The 12,631-nt window shown below is 37.4% G+C and overlaps 1 protein-coding gene across 1 annotated transcript in view; it reads right to left on the reverse strand.

Annotated features, from left to right (window-relative positions):
* Positions 1-2,003: 2,003 nt before the first annotated feature.
* Positions 2,004-12,631, reverse strand: part of PTH2R (parathyroid hormone 2 receptor) — a 100,892-nt gene continuing 90,264 nt past the window's right edge. Inside the window, exons 11-13 of the mRNA XM_053471466.1 lie at positions 5,092-5,230; positions 3,599-3,640; positions 2,004-2,563 (exon numbers count right to left, since the gene is read on the reverse strand). Of these exons, the coding sequence (XP_053327441.1) occupies positions 2,168-2,563; positions 3,599-3,640; positions 5,092-5,230 (577 nt within the window). The 3' untranslated portion in view covers positions 2,004-2,167. The remainder of the gene's footprint in view (positions 2,564-3,598; positions 3,641-5,091; positions 5,231-12,631) is intronic.

The raw sequence follows: 12,631 nt of genomic DNA on the forward strand, positions 1-12,631 counted from the left end.
AGGCCGGCCCTGGTGGGGGCTGCCCGGCCCCCTAGAGTGGCGGACCCGGTCGCAGTTGCTGCTTACTCCGGCAACAAGGTAAGTAGGGTGAGGGAGGGGGGTGCAGTGAGAAGGGGCAGAGGGGAGAGAGGGGTTAGATAGTGAGAAAGGGGGAGAGAGGATAGATAGTGAGAGGGGGTACATAGTTATAAGGGGGAACATAGTGAGAAGGGGCAGATAAGAAGGGGAGGGGTAGATGGGGAGAGAGGGTAGTGTGAATGCGTACGAGAATGAATGAATTCATGTGTGGATGAATTGTGTGAATGCGTATGAGAATTATTGAATTCATGTGTGGATGAATTGTTTGAATGATTTTGAGACTGCATTAATGAATATGTGTTAATGATTTGTGTGAATGAGTGAGTAAGTGTTTGTGTCTATCATGAATGTTTAATTGATTTGGGGAAATGCAAAGATGGTACATGAAGGGTGGGCTTTAACAATAAATAAATAAATTAAAACGGGCTGCTCAGTCTTAACATGCCCAGGCCTATTTTTTTGTCCCAGTCCGGGCCTGCTACTCAGGAATGTCTGATTGGCAAATTAGTGCAAGAGGATTTAAAAATATTTATCCGTTCCATAAAATTTAATATAAGTTCACACAGTGACATGTATGGAAAAAACATTTGGATCCCAAATATGTTACATAAGTGGGTGCCAATATTTTATGTTATGCCACTAAGCTAATGTATCTATTGCAAGATGAATGTACTTTTATAGTGTGAGCATTTTAACAATTTCCACCATAAAGAAATGTTCAAATATTATGTGCTCTTTAGTTTGTAATTACAAGCAATGATTTTATAATTTTTCCCATATGTTTTAGAGCTCCATAAAAACAGAAAAAAGGTTCCCATTGTTAATGGCTTTTTTTTTTTTCAAGTAATCCAATATAGACACTCAGCAGTTAAAGGAACCTACTATGGCAGATATTTCATTATCTGCTGTAAGATAAGGCCTTTTTAATTATATTTAAGAAACTATTTAAAATAAATAAATGTATTCGAAACATATTTAATGAAAAATAGCACTAATGCAAAATTCTTAATACCATGCCAAAAATACAGTATGTGTACAATATATATATATATATATATATATATATATATATATACATATACATCAATGATCATAGATTGCTGTCTTTAGAAATATTTCTCCATAAATTGTTAATATAGTTTACACAGTGCTAAGCAAAATGCAGAAGAAAACACTTTCATTGTTTGCAATCATTACAGGTTCTCTCATCTGAAGTCAAGCTTATCTTGGAAAACAATTCAAATACTGAGACTGGACTTCTCAAATAAGAGCAATATGGATTTCTGTCTCTAAGGACGCTGTAGGGAAAAAGGTTTCAATTTAGTTTGGTTGTGGCCGGGCACTGTCTTGTTGGTATGCTTGAAGTTTATTGTTTCTGTCCTCTCAGATAGGCCTTAATTGTCAGTTAAGGGGTTAAATGTGTCTGAAAAACTAGGTTATCTCTATAACCTTTATCTAAATTAGTTATATTAATAGTGTTTTGTGTTTACCTATAGCCTTGGTCTGGCCAGTAAATTGTTTTTTCTTTTCCTCCTCCCAGTAAATTGGTGAGACCAACATCCTGTTTTTATGTATAATTAAAATGTTTGTAAGATATACAGACCTTTTTCCAACAAAAAAGTTTTAAAAAGCAAATTTAGTTTATTATTTACAACTGTACTTTTATTTAAAGCATAATACTTTTATATACACTGCATTTTATCTCCCCAGTGTAACAGAATTATTTAAAAATTTTCTGAAAATTTTCATTTTTTTCTTGGAAAATTGTTTTTTTTCCCATGGCTTCAAAATGTCCAGAAATACTACATCTCTAGTTGGGACTGTTATGTTGCCCATGGTTTGTAAGTAAGTGCTCTAGACTGCATAAGATCCTGAACACAGACACACCGGCCATTAATATAATATCTTGTTGGCCTTTTCCCGCCTTTTGTGCTTTTCTGTGTTATGAAATGTGGCAATTATCTTTTATGAATTATATTTTTTCACTGAGTCATGCGTCTATACAGTGGTTTTGCAGCTTGCAAAAATAATAAGACATTTCTACCCGTTTTCATGTAATGTCCTTGAGATCCCTTCCCAGAGTGGCTCATTACAGTGTTTCTTCTATTTCGTTTCTGTTGACTTCGGCCTCAGTGTTCATCTGCAGAGGCCTCAGCGTTTCCTTTAAGGATATGTCATCAACTTGTTTTTCTTCATCCTCATTTGTCTCTTCCTGGATCCACTGAGGCAGACAGTCTTGGTCAGAGTTGCTTCTAACATACCCTGGTAAATTCATATGTCCATCGACCTGCTTACTGACACTTCGACTCACTTTGCTGGAGATCAATACCATACGAGAGCTGGTTACCATCTGAGACTGGCTGCTAGTGCTGTGGGTCATATTGGTCAGGACAGAACCATACCTGAAGTTGCCACAATGGGTTGTGCTTTTCCAGTCAAATGCAAGATTCCATCTTGTCCATGTTTTCTTAATCTCAGTCTGCACCTAATTAAGAAATATATAATGGCTTAGTTCCGATTGCTAGTTGACACATTACAAATCAATGCACTCAAAATAACTAGTTAAGGCTAAAGATAAATATATTGAACATTTTATAGTATAAAGGAATTCTTGTAGGCGGTCTCAGGTATCTCCGTACATAGATTTCTGATGGTGGCCCTGCACATAAATACACTACTACTACTACACTTACCTTGCACAGATCTGTCTCCACTGAAGCTCGTACTCTCAAGAGTTGAGAGAGCAGTGAAAACCTGCTTGGCTGTGCCAAGTACACCAGGAGAGGGTGTACCCCACTTTCGTGCCCCTCACTGTGTATGTATTTAGAAAACACATTGTAATAGAGAGCAAACTCACAGATTGTAGATCAACAAAGCTAAACAGCTTTGCAAAATGGGTTGAGTTAGAATTCCAGTACTTTATTGGATATGTATATACATACCAGGTAATAAAGATTTGCATAAGAGGAACCTGATATGGATCCTGATTGCCAGCCATTTTTGGGGTAGTGCTTTACTCAATCCACTCCCTAGAATGTTCTGTCTATTTCCCACCTACAGCGTGCCTATGATTTAGCTCCATAAGGCGCAAAACTCAATAGACATCGCTTATTGGATACGGTGTTTTTAATATGTATTGTCCACTGATGCAACAATAAAGCCATCCTTTCCTTTTTCTTCTCTGTTACCCGCAGCTGCTCTGGCCTTCCAGGGGCAAGTTTTGCCTCCTGGAATCCAGATCTGGTCCTTTCTATATGGAAAGAGAGGAGTGATCTCTGGTGTAACATTCATCAGTATTCCCAGTTATTTGCAAGTACTTTCTAATCAAACTGATTTTCTTCCTGGTTTATTTTTCTGCATAGATCCAGGGATGCTAAAATATTATTGCTGCCTTTGCCGTTCTTTAAATCAGCTAATTTGCCAAGAATAAAAAAATTATCAATGCACATAATAGTATTATCTGTCAATAATAAACAATGAAAACTGAAAAAAGAAATTGTATTTTTTAAGTTTCACATACCTCTCCATTACAGTAGCAATAGATTATTGAGACAAAGAAGCCCTGCAAGATTGGGGGGAAACACGTGATTAGTTCAAATTAATACCAATTTGTTTAGTCTCACATATTTAAAACAATCACAGTTATAGTATAATATGTGTATTATATATATGTACTCATTCACTGGAAAGTGAATGAAGCTAAGATGAAGGAATATTGAAAGTATTATAAGAGAAAAGATATTGGCTTTGTTTTCCCCATTGGATTCCCCCATAGGCATTTCAAAAATTCAATGCAACTATATTTAATTTCCGTTGTCACGAATTGTCTAGAAGGCACTATTAATGCATGTTATCCTGCACTGATGAACTCTATTATTGGGTATGGTTGAAACATCTTTATTGTAAGATAATAATAATAATTTTGTGTACCTTCACATGGTGTTTGAAGGCAACTCAACTTGTCTAGGAACGTCTAAATGTATGTATCCAATTGCTATTTTAAGTATACAGCCTATTTTCTACTGTTTTCCTCAACAAAAAGGGTCTGATAACCATTGCCACATACAATGCAGTCCAAATAACTATTTTTACAGTCAAAGCTGCTATGCGTCAGTCTCGTATACACTACGACAGGTGGTGAATCATTATTCAGGTATGAGCTCAAGTCTATAAAATGGTACAAAGACGTTTGTGAATCACATCACCGCTCTAGTAATTGGCAAACAATCCAGGAAGCTCTGCTACACAAATACTGTATATCACTTACAAAGTATACCATCTACAACAGTTACAGCTGAAATGTACCCAGTTGTTAGGCCTTTAAATAACGGATTTAGTGAACACATAACCATCTGGTGAACACAGAGTTCCCATTTAGCTTAGTCAGCAACCTTGAAGAAATGGAGTTTGTCCATGATTTGACTCTCTTGTCTAATTCCATAATAACTTTATATCACTTATTCCTAAACAAACATGATCCTAGGTGAGTATCACTGCTAAAATGATCACAGTCACAGTAGAACTAGTTTAATTATTTGAGTGTCAAACCACTCTGGCCTCAAATTAAAGTATATGCAAAAAAACAAGCATGACCCATTAGTGCGTACACATGGAAGGTGTCAGATATCCAAAATAGTGTGCAGTAAGAACTTTGATGACATGACATCAAAGGGAAGCGTGCTGTGGGTATAGATCCAGATTAACATACAGGGGGAACTTTTCTGCTCCCTGACTCCTGTACTGTAACAAATCAGCATTCTAAAATTCAAATTAAAGATTGATGTTATAATGCCAATGAAATTATGTCATGTAAGTATTTTAAACTTGTCACATCTCATTTAATTTATGATCTGGGCTCATTGTAAAATCCTATTTTTAAGCTAATTAATAAAATGTTAATTGTTCAAATATATATTAATTTTGAATACACATGGTAGCGCATGTAACAATTTAAAGGGGAATACTGTGAGCTAGGAATGGGATCTATGTTGAAATAAAAAACATGTAAAGCACCTGGAATGAGTTGAAGAAAAGTTCAAAGTGCATCCGAATCTCCCAGGCTAAGCCAGTGAAGGTGTGTGGCAAGCACACAAACACTATGTAGTGTACCCCAAACACCAAGATTAGAACCAATGTCGACTTTGCCAGCTTCCTATGAAAAAAACAAAAACGGAATAAGTAAGTGAGACAATTAGATCTGTCATAATACCATACATGATGAAAGTGGAGCTGTAAAAAAGTAATGTGCTATATAAAGTGTTATTTTTTCCTTGATTCTTTTGGAGAAAAATGGCGGAAACGATTTTACCTATTAAACTATAAAAAGGTAAAGTTCCTCAATGACTTCAAAGGCAGTCAGAATGTTTTAGAGATCAACCGTTATCAACTGTCTATGTGTCACAAAAATACATAATGACTGCAGTCCCCATCTCCCTAGTTAGTGCATGCCTGAGCTTTACAGCTTTTGAACTTCTTTTTTCTGTATTGCATTTTTCTTAATGGTCTCCTTTTGTTTTTCTTTGTCTATTGGATGCAATGTTTTCTAGCAACTGTTTACTGATCTTGAATATACTAATACATGAATATTGAGATACTTGGATATAGCAGGTCAAGGCACTCTTCATACTTGAATTATTCCCATTCTTTTTATTAACGTTTGTGGCCCCTATGTTGCACTGTTTTTACTTTTTAATTTGGATTCCTAAACAGAATTTTACTTTATTAATTTGATTTAGCTGATGCTTTGTATGGGCAATTATACTATCAGTTCTGGCTTCCTTGAGGGTTCTAAAGATGTAGCGCATTACACATGCAGGGAGATATCATGTGCCTAAATGCATTGGGCTTTACATGATAAGTCATCTAAGATCCAGAACACTAATTAAAGAAATGCTAACACCATACTAACTGGAAAACAATTCCAAGGGCACGTAGTCAAGTAACAAGCACTAACTGCTTAAACCAACGTACACGTTTATTGAACAGAATGTCCTCATAGCTTGTCAAAGAAAATCAAAGCTAACCTCTGGGCAGCCAATTTAAATCAAAATAATTGAATAATTAAGTTGGATTAAATGTATCTAGATTCTTTTTATATGAACTGAAACTGGAAAACAACCTTTACATATTGATGTTTTTATTAGGCTGATGTAACAACTGTTTTGCCCACATGTTAGTAGCAGTGTAACTATGCATTCATGTACTATATATATATATATATATATATATAAATGAATGTAATAACTTGAATATTAATGGTGATATTAAACTAATAACTGCAAAAAGGACATTAGATTCCAGAATTGCAATGGCTTTTTTTTTGTTCTGCGTATTACATCTTTTTTAGTGTGATAGAATCTTACGTTTAGATTTCTGGGGCATTAGACCAGGAACCTGCTACAGTGTACAAAATGGCTTATACCAATTATGAAGATTTGCTAACAGAACTCTGAGTCTTCATTGTTTAAACCATCAGGTGGATTTTTTTTTTGGAATTTTGACATCTGTGCTATTTTTGGGACAACTATGAATCTAGCCAATTTGATTTACCACATCAAATCATACATACAATTTTGCATACATGATTTTTTGTGAAGATAGAGCGCCATTTTTAAGACTTTCTCATCCAAATAAACTTTAAATACCAATTTTTTTTAACTATTTTTTTTTCACACCGCCATCTTGTGTCACTTTCGAGGCATTTCAACTACAGCATTTAAGTTTAAGCTCCTTTAAATCAGGTGTCCAGCGCCATACAATATATGGCGGACGACATTAACATCTGTGGGAAGGGCCACTTGGGGCCCCTGCTGCCAATATCAGTGTTGCTGAATGCCTCAACATTAAGCCATTACAGCAACATCGTTTGGGTGATCGCTTTCTACACTGTTTAAGTCATGACGTGCCAGGCACGCCAATTGTCACCAACAGGATGTTTTTCCGTGACATGCCTAACACGTCAGTTGTTGTTAAGGGGTTAAATTCAAAAAATCTTGCAATGCTGACAACTTTGAAATAATGGATTATGATATTTAATTAAGCTATTTAATCATTTGCTTTAATATTACTTATTCAGAGGCCCTAACTTGCAGTTATTAATGTATTAATAATTAGCAGCATTATTACCGTTATTATAATTATTAAAATAAGTTACATGCAAATCCTCTAAACTACCCTAGTCTGTATTGAATTGCAACACAGGGACATAATCTATTTTATCTGGCAATTAAGGGGTTAATTTATCCATGTTAATGTGTAGTTAGACTTCTCTGTGCATGTACTGATTGTTTTATCTTCTACCAGTCTGTTAGACCTGACTATACATTTATAAAAAGTCTGATTTTTGTATGTCTAGAAAATATGACTAAAATGTGCTTACATGCGTTAATTTTCTACCAACTGCACTGAATTGTTTAAGTGTTGATGTTTACATTTGCTTTTATTACAGCGTTTTTTCTGCAGATTTTGATTTTAGACAGGCCATTAAATCATTGTTGCATACTAACTTGCAAACTTCCACTAGCGAACACACTCCCTCTCACTACTAACCCTAACCACACTCCTAATACCACATGCTGACACACTCACACAATACACTAACACACACACACATGTTGACACCAAATATTAACACATATACATAATTACATCAAATGCTAATACATATTTATGCTAAAACCATACACTAACATACAAACACACACACACTCTTACACCATATGTTAGCGCACACACTCCAACATCATATACTAACACACAGTACCACTGCCATACTAACACATGATCACATGACCCTGCTGGGCACCCTGGTTACCGGGTGTGATTAGCACACCCCTGTATTGAATCAAGCACATTTAAAATGTACATGTGGAAGGACTTCCATGTTACGGAACCAAGCCACAAATCGGTTTGTAATGGAGTGATGCAGTAACAAAAACATCTAAATTGTTTGTTCTTCCATTATTAAAAAGAATTCTTCTGTGCGTCAACCATAACAAACTTTTCTGTAAAATATATATTTTTGCTTGGACTTTGCTCATTGATTTAAGGATATCCCTTCAACTTTGCTCAAGAACAATGCATGCTGTGTTTTTTTACTACTAGGAGCTTATTACAGAAGTAAGCACTCTGAGAACAGTATTGAGCTGAGTCCCAAGGTGACAGTAAAGGAACAGATTTACTGATGCTTTTCAGACTGAGGAAAGCAAAATATGTTTGTATTATTGTATGTGAAGTATAACTACTAGAACAATATCCAGAGCACACATTTATTTTTGACCTTGCTAATAATTTTGCAAAATGATTATAACAAATATATGAAAAAAAACATATCACCGATATTTATACAATTATTTTTACACAAATATTTTCAATTGTCATTGTTATATATTGTATAATATTCATAAATCAACAAGGCCCGGGAAAGACAAGAGCCAGATCACCCATGGTACATTGCGTCATGAGTTATTCAACAAAAATAAAGCCAAAATGGAGAAGCCATGTGTGAAAAACTAAGTACTCCTTATAATTCCTTAACTTGTAAAACCACCTTTAGCAGCAATAACTTGAATGATAACTATCACATCATTGTGAAGGAATTTTGGCCCACCCTTCATTACAACATTGCTTGAGTTAATTAAGCTTTGCGGGCATTTGTTTATCCACAGGTCTTTTCAGGTTATGCCACAGCGTTTCAATCCAGTTGAGGTCTGGATTTTGACAGGGCCATTGCCACACCTTGATCCTTTTCTTTTTCAGGATCATGGTGCTGTTGCATGACCCAATTTTGCGAACGCTTTAGCTGTCAGACAGATGGCCTCACACTCAATGACTGCAAGGTTCCCAGGTTCTATGGCTGCAAGCCCAAATCATCACCCCTCCACCATTGTGCTTGACAGTTAGCATGAGGTGTTTTTGCTGATATGCTATATTTCACCAAACGTGGTGTAATGTCATGAACTTGTAATGTCATGAGCTTTAACATTTAACACGCTAACTGAGGCCTATAGAGCCCGAGATGTAACTCTTGGGTCTTTTGCAATTTCTCTAAAAATTGCACAGTCTGACCTTGGGGTGAATTTGCTGGGATGTCCACTACTAGGTAGTCAAACTTGCTGATATCAGTAAATCAAGGGCATGTGATTAGTAAATAAAGCATGACACAGTGTAATATGTCATGTGTTGTTGTTCATCTGTTCATCATTTACTTAATTTACTCATATGTAACACCATAGAATTCAAAGTGGGTGCACTTTCTTTTTCACACGACTGTATATATTATTTTTGTTCTTTATTTTCCTTCATAAAAATTAAATGTACATAAAAAAAATTATTCTAAAATAAATTGTTAACAACTGACATAAAAGCAAAGCAGACAAGAAGACTATTATTATATGATTTCACTGTCACCTATTGTAACACTGCAATGGAATCTACTGGATCTATTTATATATATATATATAAATGTAATGTAATACTTGATAAACGCTAGGGGATATCAAGGGTCTTCACTCAAACTAGCTGTCCAAAGGTATGTAAACTGCAGTCCTTATTTGTCTAGTAAAGATGATTGTATTTGTGTGGAATTAATCCTATAAACACTATATGACACGACAGGTTTTTCTAGAACATCATATATTAATTTCTGCATCACAAATCAGTGTGTGCTCTGGATATTGCTCTATTAGATTACTTGTAATACTGTGCTTTAGGAATATAGTTATTCCTTTCTTTTGTTTACTTTGAACATTTGCAATATTTGGTGTGAATCCTATTTCGCTTATGAAAAAATGTATAACTGCTGTATATAAAATGTTACTAGACACAGTATGCATCCAAGTGATAACGTAGTTCAAAAATAGGGACATAATCATTTAATAAGGACCACTATAAATATTCAAATATTTGTGTGACTTATTTGAGACACTTGCCAGTTGCAAGGTAATTTATGGAACTTTTAAAATTAACAGAACTAAATGTTCTGCCCAGCAGGGTTTGAGAATCTTTACAGTTCACCTTTTTGCCACCTTAGACTTCTTTAGTAAATTATAGCTCCATCTAGCGGTGTTAAGTGGTATTACACCTTGTTTTTCTAGTTAAAGAATAATGCATTGTGGGTGATTGCAAGGCATTCTGGGAGGGAGGAGCCTCCATTTTACAGTCTTCAGTCACCAGGACTCATCATCAGAGCTGTTTCTGTATGTCTCCTTCCAAAACTCCACCATCTGTGTAATAGCATATCTGTTTTACCACATCACATCACATTACCACATCACATTACATGTGTGTAATCCTGTTTTGCCATATATACTCAACAACCTGTTCACCAATAAACAAGTTAAACTACAAAGAACAGTCCTCTTATTTGGAAGACAGGAATGGTTTATACTGAATGTCAGACTGCACACTGAGTGAACGTGTAAGAAGACAGAACAGTAAAACAGATCGCTAGTCATCAGCGATAGTGGATCTGACTGTACGGAGCCGCCATCAGCAACGCAGTCCTATGTACAAGATTGCAGCGGCGGCCATACAGTCACAAGAAGCGAGAGTGCAGCCCCAGCAAGCGCGACACGATCCAAACCACGTTGAAGTCCGTTCCTAGTCCTACCTAGACTGAGTCTGCACAGAGACATTAAGCAGCCAGCAAACAGGCACACCATGTCCACTAGCAAGGCATCAACATACGGGACAAGGTCACGAGCAAGCCGCTCTAGCAAGTCATCAATAAAAGAAATGGCTGCTCTCGCCCGTGCAGAAGCTGAGGCTGCAAAAGTAAGGTCTTCCTTTGCTGCACAAGAGATGCAACTAAAGAAACAGACAGCGTGTCTGCAGGCGTCACTGGAAAAACTCGCAGCGGAGAAAGAAGCGGCAGCCGCAATAGCCAAAGCAGAGTTCCTAGAAGCCACGGAGTTCGCTGAATCTGAGAAACACAGCCAAGTACTCGGGCCAGACCTAGATCAACAAGATCCAGCACAGCGCGTCTCAGAATATGTCCATCAGCATCCCAAGACAGATGACAACTATGATCCAGTACATCAACCAGCTTTTACAGAGTGTCAAAGATCCTACCTTGAACCACAGTACCTCGAGCAGGACGATATGCGACAAAGCGATGCTGACCACAACTACCACCCTAAAGAACAAAAGCTACATCCTTCGCTTCGACTTCAAGGGACACCCTTCGCGTCAGAACGGTATTATACAGACTTCCCTAAGCCAGAAATCTCTAAAAGGTATGGTGATACACCACACACTCAGCATAACAACAGCACACCGGGTAGTATTGACGCTAACCGGGCTGCCATGGACTTCGCTAAGTTCTTTGCTAAACGGGAGCTGGTTACCAAGGGACTTGTAAAGTTCACAGATCGCCCCGAGAACTACAGGGCATGGCGAGCCTCCTTCCAGAACGCCATAAGGGACTTAGATCTTTCCTGTAGTGAGGAGTTAGATCTCTTGGTAAAATGGCTTGGAAATGAGTCTGCTGAACACGCCAGAAGAATCAGAGACATTAACATAAACTATCCAAGCAAAGGCCTAAAGATGGTGTGGGAAAGACTTAATGAGTGTTATGGGTCAATAGAAGCTATAGAAAATGCTTTATATAAGAGAGTTGATAATTTTCCCAGAATAGTGGGTAAGGGTTACCAAAAGCTCAGGGAACTCAGTGACTTACTAATAGAGGTACAGGTTGCTCAAGCAGAAGGAGATCTGCCAGGGCTAGCATTCCTGGACACCGCCCGAGGTGTTAATCCGATTGTTCTAAAACTCCCTTATAACCTACAGGAGAAATGGATCACGCATGGTTCTCATTATAAACAGGTTCATAATGTACCATTTCCCCCCTTCAGGGTGTTTGTAGACTTTGTTGCTCAACAAGCAAGGATCAGAAATGATCCCAGTTTTGACTTTACATTGTCATGTCCCACTACCCCTGGTGTCAAACCTCATAAAACACCAGTGGCAGTCCACAAAACTAATGTTGCCTCCACAGGTTCTCCTTACAGGTCATTTAAATCTTCTCAAGGGAACAAACTCGAAGATCTTACCAGACAATGCCCCCTGCACAAGAAACCACATTCTCTACTAAAATGCAGAGCCTTCAGAGAGAAGTCCTTAGAGGACCGCAAAGAATTCCTCAAAGAAAACAACATCTGCTTCAGATGCTGCAGTACAACATCGCACTACGCCAGGAACTGTAAGGTCAGTGTGACATGCACAGAATGCGGTAGCACAGAACACAACACGGCTTTACACCCTGGACCACCCTCTCAAACATCATCCCAAGGAGAGGGGCATGACAGAAAGCAGATAGACACTGACAAAGACACCCCAGCAGTCACTTCTCAGTGTACAGAGATCTGTAAAGGACTTGCAGGAGGGAAGTCCTGCTCAAAAATCTGCCTTGTCAGAGTTTATCCGGTCGGTCACCGAGATACGGCGATCAAGGTATATGCAATCTTAGATGATCAAAGCAATAGGTCTTTAGCTAAATCCACCTTCTTCGACACCTTCAACATCGTTGGGCCCGGTTCTCCCTACTCCTTAAAGA

The sequence above is a fragment of the Spea bombifrons genome, chromosome 7, assembly GCF_027358695.1.
Source record: "Spea bombifrons isolate aSpeBom1 chromosome 7, aSpeBom1.2.pri, whole genome shotgun sequence".
NCBI lineage: Eukaryota > Metazoa > Chordata > Amphibia > Anura > Pelobatidae > Spea > Spea bombifrons.